General features: G+C 43.9%; 1 protein-coding gene across 13 annotated transcripts in view; it reads right to left on the bottom strand.

Moving 5' to 3' along the window:
- LOC130492890 (nuclear factor 1 B-type) overlaps positions 1-20,189 on the bottom strand; it is a 444,072-nt gene that overhangs the window by 142,228 nt on the left and 281,655 nt on the right. For all 13 annotated transcript variants that reach the window (XM_056866639.1, XM_056866645.1, XM_056866640.1 and 10 more), the window contains exon 3: positions 9,905-9,958. In XM_056866639.1, coding sequence (XP_056722617.1) covers positions 9,905-9,958 — 54 coding nt within the window. The remainder of the gene's footprint in view (positions 1-9,904; positions 9,959-20,189) is intronic.

Below are 20,189 nucleotides of genomic sequence, written 5' to 3'. Positions count from 1 at the left end.
GGAAGGAGCAAAGGACTGGAAAGACTGGTTAGATCTAGCCTCTCTCCTGAATGGCTTTGGCATGGAGCATTTTTTTTTTAAATCTTTGTATCAGTTAACATTTTTTCTAGTCTATCCCCCAAAGAGCTTGCCGCCTTTGAAGGGGTAAGCCAGCAGGATGGACTTGGATTTAAAGTCCACCAGCCAAGGCCTGAGCCACAGGGCCCTTCTGATGGAAATGTTAGAGGCTATGGATCTGGCCGCACATACTAGGGCGTCTAGAGATGCATCTGCCATGAAGGAAGATGCCTTCATCACTCTTGCTAGGCCTTCTGCCACCCTTTTATCGGCTATGGGAAGCAGCTGGATGAGTTTCTTGGTCCATGCTAAGGAGGCTCTGGCTATAATGGCTGTTGTAGCGTTAGCTTCGATTGCCAACACTGAAGCCTCATGGACCTTTCTAGAAAGAAATTCCATTTTCCTGTCCAGCTTATCCTTGATGAACCCTACCCTGTCCTCTGCCAGGAGGTCAGAAGAACTGCAGGGATGTGATAGGGGCGTCTACCACAGGCAAGTCTAGTATGTCCATAGCGTATGATGCCATTTTATACAACTTTTTAGTGCTGCCCAGGAACTGTTTATTGTGGATGGGTTTGTCCCACTCCAATCAAATTAGCTTTTAAAAATATTCCGGTAGGGGAACCATAATAGTATGAGTATCACATTGAGGGAAATACTCTTTGGTCCCTTTACGCCTGGCTTTAGGTTTAGACTCTTCAGAAACCTCAGGCTCATCTGACAAATCTAGTGCAAATAGAGCCTTAGCCAGCAAGGATTGAAAATCATCGGAACAGAACAACCTGGGTTGCTGTTCATGCACAATGGGGATTTACTCATCAGAAACAAACTCCCCCTCCTCCATATCATCAGCCTTCGAGCCCTGATCCATTGATGAGCAAGCATCCCTGTTAACTTGTTCCTGGATATTAGGAACCGATTTCATGGCCACTTTAATTAGCCATTGCCTGGAGGGGGTGCTTTGGCTACAGCAAGGATCCTCTTGGAAGGAATCCAAGTGAGCACAGGACTGAGAAGAAGAGGCTTGGCTATGTACGCAACCAGAAAGGTTAGGTTGAAAAGGCCCATGAGAATGAGGTGGAAGGACTAGTGCCTGCTGCCTCTGAAAATGCCTCTCAAAGGTACTTTCTATCATAGATGTGACCTCCTCGCAAGCAGGGGAGTTGGAAGCCCCTCCTTCAACTGAAGGGGGGATACTTTACCCTCTGATGTCTTTAGAGCCTCCTTCTCAGTTGCCTTGGCTGAGGAACCGACAGGGACCAAGGTGGTCGAAGCGGATCCTTGCTTTGAGTGCCTTTTTTTCCTGGTGTTGGTGTGCCCGGATTTCTCTGCCACGTTAGCGGCGGCAGATGCATCAGGACGTTCTTTTCAGTTACCCTCTCTGAGAGTCCGCCGGAGCGGCAGACGGGGAACTGATTTTGGGTGCTGGCTAAGGGCGGAATCATGATCCACATTGGAGAGGAGCTCTACCTCTTCCAATAATGTTGGAGCGGTGGCCATTTTGAGGTCTGTAGCTCTATCGGTGGCCATCTCCTCTTCCTCATGAGAAGGGGCTCTGGGGGGAAGGATTAGGATAAAACAAACAGCGGCAAGGAAGAAGGAGGGATGGGAAGGTGAAGAGGAATGAGGGAAGATAAAACAGAAGAAAAACCTCCCTAGCTATCTCTAAGTCACAGTAATAGGCTGGACAAGCTCTTTCCAGCAAGGCAGGGGAAGAACTGGAAGCTAGAGGCGACCGAGCCCAGGAGACAGGAAGTGGAATTTAGTTCCTGCCTCCCCTAGCAGTGGGCGGGAAACAGCCAAAAGTTCAAGATGCCCTTCCCTCAGAGTGGGAAAAACAGCTGTTCATGATTTGGGCAGGAATGAAGGACAATGTCATGCAGGAAAAATAAGGGTGCACAAGTAGGGTTGGAGAAATGGAGATAAACCTCCAAGTGGAATCAGCTCCAGTGCCACCCTAATGCAACATATCCTTTTGCTACTGAATTTGAAATAACTGCAGGAGTACTCAGTTCAGGGGAGATCTTGTCACATGCCCAAAATACACTCCTAAAATACACTATTGGACATACTAAACAGAAGAATAAGGTTTAGGAGACAGAGAAGGATAAATGCACTGCAGGACTCAATCTGATCTGGAACTCACCAAGACACTGGCTCTCATTTGTAAAAGGTTCTAAGCTATTAATGCTGTTTTGGACTAACTGTTGTGCTGCTATCTATCTTGCACCTGTAGACTAACAGCTCAAGGATCTATTATCTTTGTCAGGTGTGCCAATTTAGCACAACAGATACTTACCTACTTCCTTTTCAAACTGTTTGCAATTGTAATGTCCTGAGCACCTGTACCTTTATTTTCTGACATGTTATATGTCTTTTAACAGCAGAACAATAGGTAGAAAGATTAAGAAGTAACTTATTCCATCACTGTATTTTCCTACTGAAATAGATACAACTAATTTAATTTGTTACAGCTGATTTTTTTTTTTAGGTTTTCTACTAAGCATATCCATACTCACACTCTCTCCAATAAAATCACATAAAACAAGCATGTAAAATCAATCTAATTAGCCAGCACTCAAAAATTTTCAAAAACAAGCGGCAGATAAAATTACTTGCAGGAGGCAGTACAGGAGGACAAAAAAAAACCCCTTTCTTTGCTTGACACCAAAATGATAGTAAAGTATATAACAGACAAACTTCCTGCAGGAAGAACTTCCATTATCGAGATTAGGCCCTTCTGGTACAGAAAGGGCCCTTCTTATTTTGTAAGCACCCACCTAATTTCATAAGGCAGGGAACATGAAGTAGGACCTCAGAAGACAACCTTCACTGCAGGTAGGCTAGTATGTTAGAAGACAGTCCTATTGTCCCAGGCCATTAAGGGCTTTAAAGATACCATCACTTTGAATTGGGCCTGGAAACAAACTGGAAGCCAGTTAGGATTTTTAATTATGTATATTATGGGATACTCCTGTTAATAATTTAGCTAATGTTTTCTAAAGCCAGCTGAAGTTGCTGAAGACTTTCCAAAGCAGGCCGACATACAATTTACTGCTGCAGTTCAGCCTGAATGTTCTGAAAGCATGGATAACAGGCATGACTTGCCAGGAGATGTGCAGCTATCATCCCAACGGCAGTGAGGAAAAAGTGGTTCATGCTGATGCTACTTGAGTATCCATTAGCAGTGCAGCATAATTGAAAGCATACGGGCCGCCTAAACTTCCGGACTGGACCTGGCGACCCGATATGCAGGCAAACAACTACTGTTCCAGCGGCGTGCCCGCTCCAAACGCTACTGGACAGCCATTGCGCGCTCCGTTGAAACTGACACGGCCACTCCTGCGAGCTCCGTGCAACCGGCAGCTAGGAAACAGAAGCAAGGGCAACCTCCAGTGAACCTGAGAGACTCCATGTTCCTGTGCAAACTCTGTTCCAGCCGCAACCATGTCGTGGAAAGCAGGAGCGATCCTGATATCAGCGATGAGTCGTTCCTCCAGCTATGCAGCAGCAATCCCCAGACATTTGCAGAGATCGTGCCTATTGTTCCAGAACATTAATCACTTCAGCAGCAGATCTCCCGGTTTCTCCCGGGTTGCAAAAGCCATTGGAATCAGAATAGATTTCCAAATTTTCACTACCCCACCCCAGCATCCACAGATTAATCCTTTCGTCGCCTTTTGTCACCTGGGAACCTAGGATGGGTAAATCCCCTCACCCCGCCCCAGAAAAACAGTATATCTGGGGTGCCCCCAGCCCATAATGTCACCTTAGGTCTTTCCTGGCATCTTTGCCGTTACTCTGTTGGTTTGGTTTTGTGAAGCCTGACCACGCTCCCTCCCGCCTTGCTGGCCAAGTCTACGGGAACCCCTTGCCCCCGCCTTTGCTCTTAATTTCTTCTATCTTAGTCTACGTGAACTTGGACAACTCCTCTTCAAGAACGGTAAATATCTCCCCATCAACAATCCCTGCCACGTTGGCATCTGTGCTTGTACTACTCTCTTTGCATTTCTTAGATTTCTCTGTATGTGTGTATGCATCACTGATTTGAAAGAAAACAACATAAACTCTCTTAATTCGGAATCCTTTGCTTCTGTCTTTATTTAAAGGTCACAGTTACCGGCTCTAGTTTACAAAGGTTGCTCTCGCTATATAAATATTGTAGTTTGCCATCTTGCTTGCTAATTCCCCAAGTTAAAGAGCAATTTGGCTAACATCTTGGAGCGCACAAGCTGTGAAACTCATCTTTAAGTGGTGGTGCAAACACATCCAAAACAAGTCTGGAACTGAGCGACCACTAATTACCCATTCAAGCACCTTGCCCCAAGACATCCTAGTGACCAGCCAATGCATCCATCATTGGATCCAAGTGTGGCCCTTTATAGGTGTGGCCTTACAAATGACTCAGGGCTTCTAGGACAAACTCCTCTCTCAATGAGGCAGTAGCAATCTCTCAGATCAAGCCAGCAATTTCCTGGCAGCTAGATTAAGGTTGCAGAAAAACTAATGCTAAAGACAAGATAACCTAAATGACGAGGCAATCCCATCTTGCCACCGATATGCTATTTCTTCAACAAAAGTAATTTTACAAACTGCACTTTTCAGACTATTTTTGAAGTACATGTGAAGTGCAACTCAAGGATAAAAAAAACATGTGGAAGAAAGCTTCCATTACTATAGTGACTGTACAATATACTGTCTCAATGTTTTATTTGTACTATCAATGCAATTACTGTATTTTTTGGAATAAATTAAAAAAAACCCTCCAACAACTGTGCTTAATGTTTTTTTTTAAATTTGGCCTCCCTCCTAACTTAAGAAGGCAAATTACCAGACATCCTAAAGAATGCAATAGCCTAGCCAATCTAAGAAAAGCCAACTTGTAATGCCAACAGTCTTGAAAAATACTGCAGTGCTTCCAAGTTCCTTTTGTCTTGCCAAGACCTTGAGAAGGTGGTGGCATCCAAAACCGTAGCAAAATTATGCTGCCAACATGCTGGCCTCTTCATAATCAAGATAAGATCCAAACATGACACAGGAATGGCCCTGCCAGCATGTGAAGATACCTGCATAACAAGAGAGTGGGAGATGAGCTGAAAACTTTCAACTAATGATTGCTGTGGCCTGTAAGAACAGCTATAATAGTGATAATAGCAATATTCATGTATTCATTCAGTTAAAAATCTTTGTTCATCCCTTCCACCAAATGATAAATAAAATAGAAGCTCCCACAATTAAACACACAATCAGCACTCCAACACAACATTTAGGGAAGCTTAAAATAATATTCTCCAGGCTAGTGGTTCTCAAATTGTGGAATGGGACTCAAAATCAGGTCACAAGGTCGAGAAAAGAAGAAAACAGAATGAGATGGGAAAGGAGACTTTTGGAGGCTCAATGGTAAATTTGGATTTGCCTCTGCGTATGCTGCAAAACAGCCATCAAAAACACCCAGTCGCTTAGTAATGTTTTACCGCTATAAATTCTAAACATGAAAACCAGAATATAAACTTGCTCAGCATTAACTGATGTGAAATTCCTGCATTTTATAAGAACTATTTCTCCATGGTGTGACATGAGCTGAAGTGGACATGGCCTCGTAACAGTGAAAACAGGCATTTAATAATATGAACAGACAATGGTCAGTAATTTCATTCATCATCATCCAACCAAACCTGTAGAACTTGAAGCGGCCCGTGCCTTTGAGTGACAATACTCTTAGAATGGACCTTTTCCTGAGAAGTGATATGTTATCTTATTCAGATAGTCACCTACTAAGCAGGACTCAACCACTTTACCTACTTTTAAAAAGCAAGTCTTTTTATTTATGTACTTCTAGTAAATGTGTGTAAATGCAAGTTACAAAGTCTTTACATTCAGTTACAATTTATGTGGTAAAGCAAGCAAGTCTTACATACTATTCAGTTTTCAAATCCAATTCTTAAAATATAACTGTCAAATAAGTCGGATTTAGTTCAAAGTATCTAATGCACAATATCTAGAATAAAATATTTTAGAACCATACATACCAACACCATTTTCGAGACCCTCTGAGAGAGGTCTGAAAATCTAGCCTTTCTGTGACTGTATTTATACTGTTTCAAACCCCTCAATAATGCTGATCTTGAAAAAATTTGTACTGCTTAGTAGTCCTCCTTTCCATTACCAAATATGGACTTCCTTTCCTTTAGTCTATTTCACTAAACTATAAACAATCAGTTTTGAGCTTTGTGATAACTCTATATACTCAATGTTAACATCATTCCCATCTCCAGCATAATACGCTTTCATTATATTCATTTATGAATCAATAGTATAATTACATGTTTAAATCATAAAACACAATTATTGCTTATATTGCATTATGTCATCATTAGTCAGCACTGAATAGCCTTGTAGTGTGGAGGGTGGAGAGCATCTCTATTCTTGATGCCATTGGAAAGGCAGGAAGACAGAACATGTTGTTCTTTAGCTGAAAAAATATGAAAAGGGCTACCAGGGTTTCTGCTCTTCTCCATTGAAATGGCTGGGGAAGGTCAGGAAAAAATAGGAAAAGCTCAGCAAGTCAGTTAGCTCTGACCCTGAAATTTTGCCAGTTTATTTCAGAAACATAAGCCTCTAGTTTAATATTTCCAGGCTTTCTTTCCTTCTTAAAAGTAACTAAAACTTCAGCTATATAGCTTGTAGTTTGTATGTGTAGTTTTAGTTTTATCGTGAATATTTCTGCATATGTACAACAAAATATCACAGTTCATGTGCTGTAAGATGTCCGAGACTGTGACAAACTGTTCCATTCTAAAAATTCATACAGAATTGTGTATATATGCAAGATGGAAAAAAGACAGCAATTTAAACTTAACAAATTCAAAAGCTTTGGGGCCAAATTAGATATGATAGCAGGGATCTATGTGTATTTATTATTCATATGTCCACCCCTTCATGTATAAAGCAGAGGGAGTTATTAAAAAACACACAAGGAGTGTAAGAACAAGTAGAGATAAACCCTGCCACCTTACCATCCTTACTGCAGGAGTCCCCAACCATTGTGAGCTTGTGGACACCTTTGGAAATTTTAAGAGGGGGTGGTGAGCACCAACCCAAAATCACTAGCTCAGGAGGTAGAGCCAAATACAGTATCTCCCCTCCTTGCTTCCCCCTCCCCCCCAAAAAACACAAGGTGAATGAAAAAGAAATTACTGAAAGTCTGGGGTGGGGAAAAGGAGAAAGAGAAGGAGGAATTAAAAGAAGAAAAGCGTGAAAGGGGAATGGAATCAGCTCACTCCTCCTTATCCTCCAGTGGGTGCATAATGCCCATCCACTTTCTGAAAAGCTCGACAGGCACCAGGGGAAGTACTGGCAGGTGTCATGGCACCTGTGGGCATCATGTTGGGAAACCCTGCCTTACTATGTTCTGTTTCTTTAAAGAACAGGAAGGAACCAGGCTCAAATAAATGCTTCAAGAATAGCTCCTCTCACACCAATGCTGTTTTTTTTAGTAAATAAAAAGACCATTCTCACTTTACATGTGACCAAGCAGACGCGTGGGTTCCCCCCCATCAATCTCCCCCCCATCATGTCTAGCTTGGCCTTTTATTTCTTGAATCTTAAACACTATACACAACCCTGTAAAAAACACATAAACATGATCGTCTCTCAAACTTATAAGAAGTTCAAACTTCAGCTTTATAAACAAACAAACAAAAATCTGCTTGACTGTGCAAACCTTCTTGGTAGATAATAAAACAAATGGCAGAAAATTGTTACTGGCACTGCTGTAGCTTGAATCTCTATTTGGACTGGTGTTTGTCTTTTCAACAGCAATTGAAAGCACCAACATATATTCCATTACCTAGGCGAACTGAAGCCAAACATTTCTTCTGCTGAAGTACTGCAATTCAGAGAGGCGCCAAGGGGAGGGATGCACAGCACATGTGCAGCACAGTTTTTATGGCCTTCTAGACAGTAATCTTCATCCACTACATTATGTGCTGCTCTGTAGCTCTCCAAGTTCCCAAAACAGATGGTAATACAGGGCTAGAAGGCTCCTGTTCTACAAAACATCAACTTGCACACAAGAACAAAGTTTGCTGGATTGCACTTAAATCTAGAATTCTCAGATAGCGAGGATGTTAAAAACAGAACAAATTATATTGAAGTATTCAAAGGGTTTTGGCGGGAGAATACGTGGTTGGATCCAAAAATCCTTCTTCTGTGTGCTAAGGGGCATTTCTGCTTGCCCTAACAGGATATATTTTTTGCCAATTCCCCCTTCCCCCTACAGACATTGCACCCTATGCTCTTCCTGAGAGTTCTCTGACAACCCCCCCCCCCCCAAGCTGTTTTTTGAATGAACAGGAGGCTGCAGCAGGAAGGGAGAGGTGGGAAAGACCTTTTCCATGAGCACAGCTCTGGTCACAGACCGTTTGGTCTGCCCAGTCCAGTCCGATTCTTTTATTTTGTACATAAAATATTTGTGGTAACTGTGTACTGGAATTTCTTTAAAAAGAAAAAAGGAAGAAAATCATATCACTAACAACAGAGTTTTAGCATTGTTTTAAATAGACATCCGATTGTAAAAACTGAACATAAGTGCATTTTATTAAGGGATGACAAAGTAAAGTTGCAGGGCTCCAGATCACGAATATTAACAAAAACTACAGTTGAAAATTTCAGACACTTTTTAAAGCACAGAATTGCAGACCTAGTGCCAACTGGGTGCGTACCCAGAGCTGTTCCCCCACCCCATGTTGACCCAAAAGGCCGCCCCCTTTTCATCCCCTTGAGCCACAAACAAGTCGCTGGAGTCAGTGTTGGGAAAATGGCCACAACTTTATTTTGGTTTCAGCAACCAGGCATTTGCATGGCAAAGGGGCGTGATCCATCCCTCTTAGCCAACAGCCATTAGCTGACATGCCTTACTCCCAGCCCGCCTGCTGGGACTGATTTGAGATGGCAGTGTCTGGGACCCACTTGGATAGCAGCCCACTGTGTGGTCCCCTGCCACTTGGTGGAAGACCCTTCTGACAACCCCCCCCCGGGGTGGGCATGTCCATGACTGCCCCCCACACTGGGGGTTGTCCCTGACAGCCCCTATTGGCATGCCCAGCCCAGGCCTCCCCCAAAATCCCTTATTAGGATCCTCAGCGTGGGGAAAAGGGGGGCATGCATGCTGGCTTTTCCCACACACAGGTTCTTGCCCCATGCCGAACCGCCCAAAGTTGCGACAAGAAATAAACCATTAACATCAAGTGGAGCGTGGGACAAAAGGCAAGCTGACTGAAGAGCTGGCTGAGTAGGTCCTCCTTGTATACAGGGAAGCCAGACCTGAGTGAAAACTCCCAGGTCTGACTACCCTGCCCCTGCTCCCCTCGGGGCATGATTGGCCCATTTGAAACTCCAAGGGGCAAGCAAGTGAAGGAGCTTCACCCCCGGCCCTCAGGAGCAAGCCCAGACATGCTCCCGGCCACTTGGAGCCAGGAAGAAATATGCAGCCAGCCATGCAGCCGGAAAAGCCCCACTGCTGTTCGTCTACACATTTTCGGCTCTCAGCCGTGAGCCAACGCCACCTCCAGCCCGCACCCAAGAATGAGCCCGCAATCGGGGCTCTAAGGTTAGTAGGAGCCCGGCATATATTGAGATCCAGCCACTTGTTCTTCACCTATACTATTTGTACTGAATTTTACATAGAAACATTTTCCTGTGATTAACTAAATCTCGACAAAAACTATTAAGGCCTTTGCCACTCCAGAAGGCCTACTCAAAATAAGTTGCTGATCAATCCATTAATATCACAATCTATGTTTTCAAACAGTGTTCAATTGCAAAATATCTCAGAACACAGTTTTACCTGGTGGATTCTTGGCAGGATCGTTGTGGCTTGGACTTCCTGATTGTCCAGAATCTACGAAGAAATTGAAGAAACACATTACTGATCTGCAAACATTTTGGCTGCAGGCATCACAAGACTAGAGAGGCTACTTTAAACCAGAATGTTTCGTACAATTTACGTTTTGAAGAATTAGTTCCCATACCTTTCCAGAAAGGAGATTTTACTGAAACTCTGTGACATCTCTGGGTGACAAACATTTTAAAGGGGCAAATGTCCCATATTATACAGGTGTCATAATAACTACAGAATAACTACAGAGGTCAAAAAGATATACTCTTCTGCAAACATACAAAATTCTGCAGTTAGTTTCTTGAGAACGTGTACATATTTTCATTTCCTCTGAAACTTTTGATACTGTAAAGTACAGTATTTTTCGCTCCATAAGACGCACGTGACCATAAGACACACCTAATTTTTAGAGGAAAACAAGTTTTTAGAGGAGGCTTTAAAGCAGAGTCCCTGGAAGCCGGGCGGGGGGTCTTGAAAGTTCTCCACGCTGCCATCCCAGGCAGCGCAGAGCACTTTCAAGACCCCCCCAACTTCTAGGGACTCCCTGGAAGCCCGCGGGGGGGGGTCTTTAAACTCTTCCGCGGTGCCATCCCAGGCAGCACAGAGCACTTTCAAGACACCGTCCCGCCCGGATTCCAGGGAGTCCCTGGAAGCCGGGCGGGCGGGGTATTTAAACTGCTCTACGCTGCCTGGGATGGCAGCATGGAGAACTTTCAAGACCCCCCCGCCCGGCTTCCAGGGACTCCCTGGAAGCCGGGCAGGGGGGTATTTAAACTGCTCTGCGCTGCCTGGGCAGGCAGCGCAGTTTAAAGACCCACCGCCCCCCTTCCCGGGACTCCCGGGACCTGCCCAACAGCTGAGCCTCGGGACCAGGAAGCACAGGGGGAGGGGGGAGGTTAAACTGCTCTGCGCTGCCTAGGCAGCTTTGCCCTTCTCCCCGGGGCCAGATTCACACACATTCGCTCCATAAGATGCCCAGACTTTTCCCCTCACTTTTGAGGAGGAAAAAAGTGCTTCTTGTGGAGCGAAAAATACGGTATGTAAAAGGAAGAACAGCAATGAGTCCAATTCAGCCACTTCAAGAATATTTGTAGTGTCTTTAGTTACCATCTGATAGGCACGACAGATATGAAGAAAAATATCGGCAGCAATGGGACTTACTGCCCCATTTGGGGAGATGGGGTCGGGCAGTTTCGCCTCTAAACAGCCCTTAAGTAAAATAAATTGCTGACTGGGACATGGAGACACAGGCATAGATTGGCTCTAATTAAAAGCAGCTATAATTGGTTAGTTTTGTGGCTTTAAAAGAAGACAAGTATGACTCATACAGTCTTGAGGCATAAAACTATCACACGTATGATAAAGTTAACAATAAAATACATTAACTTAAAGTCAACAAACCACTGGTTTATCCATTTAATGTTTTCTTTAACACTTAACCAATGCTATAAAGTTGCCATGAAGACACGCTTTGCTAGAATGGAGCAAGTAAAATATACTGTAGCAAATACATACATAACTTAGATCAGCCTGTTATCACCACCCTGCCTAAGGTTTCAAGTGACATATTACTAGGCCCTATTGTAGATAACAGTGTGTATCTTACTGAAGAATCAAGCTTCATTATAATACACAATTTACTATAACCCACATTTTGAGTCCATTGTGGCCATTTTGTTTCTCTAAAATGCTCAAAAACTTATCTTTTCTAACCACTATGCAAAATTATCAAGCAGAACTGACAACGTTTTGTTAATACATCTGCAATTGATATTTATACATACAACATTTTTTCTTTCTTTTCTGTTCTTTCGGAGCAATCCGGTGTTGGGGGGGAGGGTAGAAGCACCACAGCCAGGAACAGCACAGCCAAGTTGCCTCCGCTGCGCCACAGCCAACAACCCAGAAGGAATGTTCCTCCAATCCCCGTGGAACCACTGTATGCAGCTCAATGGGCTGCTCCGACATTTTTGTTGGCGTAAATTCATGCTGGCAAATGTGGGCGTTCCCATGCCAAAAGGGCTCAGGGAGCTAACTAACGCCAGTCCCACCACTGGGCACACCCGCTTTGGCGCCAGCACAAGCCCCTGCGCTGGAGATGCACCATGTGTGATGCTGCTGCACTGCTCTCCAACGCCATCATTAGTGTCTCGGTGCCATCGTAAATGCCCCTTACGCTGCTGCAAGTGGCATTTACATCAGCACCGGGGTCACGTCGCCTCCTCAAAGCATTTGCCCCCCCCCTTGTGGATTGCGCTGTTAGTCTTTAGTAAAACTACAATGGAAAAGGCTTGTACTTTGCATGTTAGAATATCACCATCCTCAATGCAGACTTCCAGATGACATGCCATCACACAAGTAATGGCCTTGTAATTCAAATCAGATTACCTTGAGGACCTATTTATGTCCATTGTGAATTGTACGTTATGAGGAGGTAATTAGTGAATCTTTAGACATGTATTGTACCTGATCAGAAGTATTATACAAAGGAGTTTATCTATATATTGTGGTGTGTTTGAGACAATATTTACCTCTTTCCCCACTCCTACACATGAAGCCAGCTGGGTGACCTTGGGCTAGTCACAGCTCTCTTAGAGCTCTCTCAGTCCCACCTACCTCACAGGGGGGCATTTTTCACGGTAGATTTTGCTTTTGTTTTGCCACGGACTAAAAAAAACCACGATTTAAATGTTTTTTTCATGGCCGCGATTTATCCCTGTCAATCTTGATGTAGTTTTGGTTTTTCATGGGAACAAAGCACGCTGTATTTGACAACGGTTTGGTCTGTCCCTTTTGCAGGAGGCCTCCCCTTCCAACAGGCTCATTGTTTATGCCTGCCCCCAGCTCCGCCCCAAATCTGCCCAGCAGATTACCTCGTGCTGTTCACCAGCCCCAGCGCAAAGAACAAGCACCAGTCCCTCTGGTCTCCTCCATTTTTCTTCCACCCTCGCTCTGTTCTGCTTTTGGAACAGTCAGATTCCAAATTGGGGGGGGGGAGGCAGCGCTTTCCTCAAAGCTTCCCTCTATTTTCTATAGGTGTGGAACCCATTGCCCATTAATGATAGACAGGATTGGGGGGGGGGGCAGGAAATCCATGTGCCCAGAGAAGTGTTTAGCTGAAAGTGGGAATGGCAGGGGGGGGGAGGAAAGAAGGCCCCTGGATTGCGCACCGGCCATGATCCGGCCACATTGCATCGTGAGAGACAGGAGGGCTCCTAGCTTGCGCACCAGCCCCGATCCAGCCAGTGTGCATGGCGGGGGGGGGGAAGAAAGAAGGCCCCTGGATTACGCGCCGGCCATGATCCGGCCACATTGCATCGTGAGAGACAGGAGGGCTCCTAGCTTGTGCACCAGCCCCGATCCAGCCAGTGTGCATGGCGGGGGGGGGAGAGCAAAGAAGGCCCCTGGATTGCGCGCCGGCCATGATCTGGCCACATTGCATCGTGAGAGACAGGAGGGCTCCTAGCTTGCGCGCCAGCCCCGATCCAGCCAGTGTGCATGGTGGGGGGGAGAGGAAAGAAGGCCCCTGGATTGCGCGCCGGCCATGATCCGGCCACAGTGCATCGAGAGGAGAGAGATAAGAGCAGGCCGGCCGCCACTCTTCAGAAGAGTGATGGGAGGGAGTTTTGCCTTGGGTTTTCCGCTCTCAGGATGTACATTTTTCCCATCCGATTTCTCAAAAATCCCCCCTCCCTGCTGGGGTAGAGGGGCCAACAGCCCCTTCCCTTGAACATCCCCCCCACAGGTCCAGCTGCCCTAGACTGAGCTGCCACCACCACCACCCCCAGCGCGCAAGGAGCACATGGCGTGGCCCCGCCGGTCTCCCCCTGGAGCCGTCCGTCTGACGTCCCCCTGGGCTTGGAGGTGTGGGCCCAGCACCAAGGCCCATCCCGGGCAAGGGGCGGGGAAGGCATGTGGGGATGGAGGGAGAGAAGTGGCAGGATTCTAGGCAGGCAGGCAGGCAGCCAAAGGGGCGGTATTCTTGTCCGAGCGCGAAACTCCCCCAGCCAATCACCGTTCTTGGGGGAGGAGAAAGGAGACGTCCCGAGGAGCGAAGCAAACATTTTTTCATGGGCATCCGAGCAACAAAACACGCGTCCACAGGAAAGATCGTCTCAAAAGTTGTTTGGATTGCCACTCTTTTAATGCTGCTTATTTTGCTCAGTGGGGGAAAATAAGGATCTCCAGTTAATAACCAAAATTTGACTCCAACGCAAATCAGCGTCGAAACAGCAGCAAATCTCCGTGAAGAATACTCCAGGGTGTCTGTTGTGGGGAGGGGAATGGAATTGGGTACTTTTTCAGTGTGTAAGTAATATCCTCTGCATTATCTTCGAGCTTGGAGAACAAAGCAAACAAGAACCAAGTTAGCTTTATTTAGCAGTAGGGCAAGTTAGCTTTATTTAGTAGTATGCACTTCCAAAACAGATGGGAATGTGGAAGAACCACAAGTCCATAAGCCATCACAGCAGGGAAAAATGGTGGTTTCTTAGTTAATCTCGGATCTGAAATCAAGACTATTCTACCTAACGTTTTAAAATGATTTCCTACCCATTTTTCCCAATTGCTAATTCTTAACATGAAGTTACTTAACAGGAAGGTATATTCTAAAGTAACAATCTTTCAACATTTGTAAATATTGCTAGAATCTCTTACTAAACAGAATATTAGCACATCTACCTTGAGATGTAGTTATCAAAATAAATAGTGAAACCCAAAAATATTTGGGACAGTATAAACAAAGTCGCCATAAAATCAAATCACATCCCTGTTTGACAATTACCATTAATCATTCTGTTCATAATGATAATTAACCTTCAACTTCTGCAACCTTCCTGAACATAGAAATTTCCCAGCAATTTCCCATCACCTCAGCTTCAGCTGACATTACACAAGTTACCAATTTTATGCTTAACAGCTTTAACACTGCATATTTAAATTTTATTAGTAATTTAACCTCCCACACATAGGTGATGCAAGCTTTTTTCTTGTGGCCTCTTTGCACTGGGTTCACTTTCATGTGTGTGTACACGCACACAAACACACACAAACAAACATGTCTTACCAAAAATATTTGGCATTGGAAAATTATATGAATATTTTTCTTGTCTAATACACAAGTGGGGGACCTTTCCCCCCCCCTTTTTTTCCATTGGCTACTCCAAGACTACATTTACTGAAAATTCCAGCTAGCATACCAAACACTGTGAAATACTGCCTGTCCATCTTACTCATAAATAATCATGGCATGTCTTATTTTATCCCAAATATTATAACTCAAGCAGTGCTTTTGTGGGAGGAGTTTCAGATATTCTGTCTTGTTTTCACCTCCCCACATGAACCCTCCTGCTTCAGCTCCACCTAATGACCATGCATACATCATTTCATTATGTGGTTGCCCATCCTTTTTATAACTGTTATCTGGAAACAGTCACCTGGATATTATTTAATTACCTTGTAAAATCAAAATGATTATGCCTTTGTATTTTAAGCCTTCAGGTTCACCAACATATTTTCTAGCAGCAGGTTACTCCATTAATGCCAAGTTATCCAACTAGCTATTGTCAAAACTGTTAACTTCTACAGAGGGTTCTTAATTAAATAAATAAAAAGTGGAAATTAAATCAGCACTGCATAATTTGTTTTTGATTTGTAGTCTAATTTAAAGTAATTAACAGTGCATTCCTGAGCAGAATGCCTGCGCAGGGCTTAGGAGGCAACGCAGCCCCGCCGAAACCGCTTCCCAGTGCAAAGCATCCGTTCAACCCTCATAGGTTAAAAAAAATACCAGCTGCCTGACAGTGAGGGGATGCTATGGTTATGAAGAGACGTGTAATCAACACATCAGCCAGAGGCCTTGGAAAAGGCGCCGTGAGCTCGCCAACACTGTATGGACCTGACCTAACAACCAGAGGCCTTGGAAAGGACACCATGGGTTCGCCAACACCGTATGGACCTGACGCTGGACACTTGGTGTGCGGATGGTTGGGTTGATTATCTCTCGTGATATGTCCGGTAAAGAATCTATATGTCTTTAATACATGAATTTTATTAATCCCTGTATATTTCATATCATGTACGATATGCAAAATTATGGATAATATGTACTGTAACAATATTCATAGGGTAAGTAAATTAATGCCTAATTATACATAGTATGTATTATGTAAAATTAATAATAATATGTACTGTAACAATATTCATGGGGTAAGTAAATTAATGCTTAATTATACATAGTATGTATTATGTAAAATTAATAATAATATGTACTGTAACAATATTCATGGGGTTTTTCTAAGATTATTTGGGACAGTTTTTCTAACAAGAAGATATTATGTGAAGAGGGAGGTGTAACCAGTAAAAATGAAAGTGCAACCTTGTGAGCAGAATACTCCACAAGTCTTGGGATCTTTGTGTAATAATTGTGCAAGTCAGTTGCGTGCCTGTGTAACTCAGACTTGAGGCAAGTGCTGAAGGCATTTCACAGCTGGCAACCTCTTCCCAATCCCACAGGGTTCCAAAAACTGTACAACACTTAACAGTACAGAATAGCCACTTGAATGTAGAAGCAAATCCAAAGGCGTGGTGGTGGTGGAAATAGGAACTGGGATCAGTAAGTCCTTGAAGTGCTTGCCAGCCAACTAATAAGAGTACATTGGTTTCAGGCCCTTCTTTCCAGGGCTCACCTGACACTGTCCAAACAATAAAGTCTCTACCTGAAACTTCAGTCCTGCAGCAGGAATCCCTGAAGTTCTCTGCTCCAGTCCTTGGTTCCCTTTTTCCAGCTTTCCATCAGCCTGTTTCTCCTCCTCTGCCTGTTCTTCCTGCCAGCCTGCTCTAGCCTAGGCCCACCAACTGTATCTCTCCTCCTGCCTCCTCCCCTCTGGAAAAAGAAAGGCCAGCCTCGCCAGAGCCAGGGCTGCTAGGAGATATAGCCCCTTTGAAATTCCATTACATTTGTGTGTATAGCCTGAGGTTTAGCACAATATTCTGTCCCTGGAGGAAAAAACCTATAATGGAAGCAGGATGTAAAAGAGACCCAGTTTGGGAATCTTTTAATGAAGTTCCTCTTCCTCGCAATAATTTCATAATTATATATGTATTTCTAATAGTATAACCAAATCAGTAATTTTTGATATAACTGTAAAAACTACTCTGAAAATTTATTATTCCAAAAATGAAACCTTCATACAGTTGTAGATATTATTATACCAGCAAGAATGAGTCTTTCTGTAAAAACCATGATTTAAATCAAATCCACCCTGCTGCACAATGCAGGGAATTCACAACTACCTCCCTCCCACACCCCTACTCTATGCCAAGAAGATGGTCAAGATTCCCTCCCTCTCATCATCTGCTTAAGGTCATAGAATCAGCATTGCTGACAGATAGCCATCTAACCTCTTCTTAAAAACCTCCAGGGAAAGAGAGCTTACCACCTCCTGAGGAAGCCAGTTCTAACTGTTAGAAAATTCTTCCTAATGTCTAGATGGAAACTGCTAGCAAACGGCTATTCCAGAAATGAAATCAGAAGGGCCATTAAACCAAACAAAAATCAGAAAACTCACAAAAAACAGTCTCCCATAGAAAAGGTATTCTTGCCATTTATTAAAGGAGTCACTGATAGGATGGAGAAACTTTTGAAAAAACATAACCTACAAACAGTGTTTAAACCCACCAAGAAAATACAACAGATGCTATGATCAGCAAAAGACAAAAGAGAGCCCCTCACCTCTGCAGGAGTATATCGTATACCCTGCAGTTGTGGACAAGTTTACATCGGAACCACAAAACGCAGCATACAAACAAGGATAAAAGAACATGAAAGATACTGCAGACTTGGCCAACCTGAGAAATCAGCAGTGGCTGAACATGGACTGACACAAACAGGACACAGGGTCTTATTCCAAGACACTGAAAGACTGGACAATACTACCAACTATTTTGTCAGATTGCACAGAGAAGCCATTGAAATTCATAAACATCAGCACAACTTTAACAGAAAAGAAGAGAGTTTAAGAATGAATAAGGCTTGGCTTCCTGTCCTGAAAACCTCCAGACTAACAAAGACTACAGTCAACAATAGCCATGCAGATTAGCCTTGGATTTCACACATTAATAGATCACTTCAGGATACAATGGTTCCATATTAACATACCACACCCTCATTAGCACATTATCTTGATACTTTTAGGACAATGATTAGCACATTACCTTTGATACTTTTTACAGGACAATGATTCAGCTCAAACCCAACCCCTTTCTGACTATATATTACTCTTCCTACACACTTGAAACTGAGAGACACTGTCCTTCAGTGTTACTCCTCTGAAGATGCCTGCCACAGCTGCTGACGAAACGTCAGGAAAGAAAATACCAAGACCACGGTCACACAGCCCGGATAACCTACAAGAACCAAGGAAACTCTTTTGATTTAATTTCAACCCGTTGGTTCTGGTCCGACCTTCTGGAGCAACAGAAAACAACTCGGCACCCTCCTCTATATTACAACCTTCAAGTACTTGATCTGGACATTATACTTCTATTGATACAGCCCAAGATCGCATTTGCCTTTTTAGCTACCACATCACACTCCTGACTCATGTTCAGTGTTTGGTCTACTAAGACCCCAAGATCCTTTTCACACACACTACTGCTAAGACAAGTCTCCCCATCCTGTAATTATGAATTTGATTTTTCCTACTGTTGTGCCTGAGTAATCATACCTGCATCACATTCAGACATACACACAAGCTACATGCATAAGCTGCTTACAAGCAAAACCACAGAAGCCGCTTCCCAGTGGGCCCCCTTTCCTTTAGCACCAAGCACGTACGCACACACACATTCCAAAGGCTGGAAACTTTCCCCTCGCATAAGGGAACGCTCTGACAGCCTCTCTCCCACTTATTCCTCCTTTTTGATACTTTCAATTCACCCTGCAAGGGAACACTCTGAACTGCTCAATAAGATAGGCTCCATTCATTAATGCAGCGAGGCTCACACACGCGCTGAAGAAACTAATGATGTTGCATTGACAAGCTAAAATCGGATGTTAAGAAAATGTATCATTGTTGTATTGGAATGTCAAACGTCTATAAAACCTCTTGCATTTGCCCTGCCTCGGTGTGACAGGATCGCAGAGCTGTTTGTCTGTATCCTGGCTCACCCAGTTATGACTTCTTGGCCAATAAAGCAAGCTGTAATCAAACCAACCTCCTGCCCTCATTGCTCTCATTGGACTCTATGAGAATGGGGGAGCACATCAATACCTAAATGCAGAACTTTACATTTATCTTTGTTGAAGTGCATTTTATTAGTTTTAGCCCAATTGTCCAGCCTGTCAAGATCATCCTGTATCCTGGCTCTGTCTTCTACCATATTTGCTACCACCCCCAATTTAGTATCATCTGCAAATTTAATAAGCATCCCTTCTATTCCTTCATCCAAATCATTTATAAAGATGTTGAACAACACAGGGCCCAGGGCAGATCCCTGAGGAGCTCCACTAGTCACTTCTCTCCAAGTGGATGAGAAACCATTAACAAGCACTCTTTGGGTGCGATCTGTCAACCAGTTACAGATCCACCTAACAGTAATAGGATCTAAACCCCATTTTCCCAATTTGTCAGTGATATATGCTGGTTGAGAAAAGCAATACTAAAAACAGGTAACACAGCCCTACTTTTCAGTTTGTATCTTTTAGCCACAATCCTCACAGAAGATACTCAAATTACCATATCTGTTTTTTCATTCCAACAAAGCAAAGATGATACTGACATAACATCAAACTTTATTTCAGCATTATGTGATGCAGCCTCAGGGCCAAACTAGACATGCACATAACTCGGCATGTGCAGCTTCAAAATGGAGCAACTAAACATCCCTTCAAGGCTCTTTTCTTGGCAAAATGGTGGATGTGGGGTGGGTGGGAAGCAGGAGCCTTCCTCTTCCCACACTGCAGCCATGAGCTGAACTGGTCCAACCCCAGCAGATTTAAAATGCTGTTCCCTGCAGCTGCTGTGTGGCATTACAAGTCATATTGTGTAGGTTGGCCCTAACACCCAAACACCCACTCGTCCCACCCGCCACTATGTTTGTCTGAAAACCAGAGCTCTGAACAAGCAAACTAATTTGTGATTCTGCTCCAAACCAGAACTGAAAACTACACTTTGCTATCCCATCTGAATTGAACCTGAGACATCTAGCATGTTAAAAAGTAAAATTTACTGGA

This window comes from Euleptes europaea, unplaced genomic scaffold (assembly GCF_029931775.1).
Source record: "Euleptes europaea isolate rEulEur1 unplaced genomic scaffold, rEulEur1.hap1 H_1, whole genome shotgun sequence".
NCBI classification, from domain to species: domain Eukaryota; kingdom Metazoa; phylum Chordata; class Lepidosauria; order Squamata; family Sphaerodactylidae; genus Euleptes; species Euleptes europaea.
The sequence above is the reverse complement of the archived record's forward strand: the minus strand, read 5'-3'. Positions and strand labels throughout refer to the sequence as shown.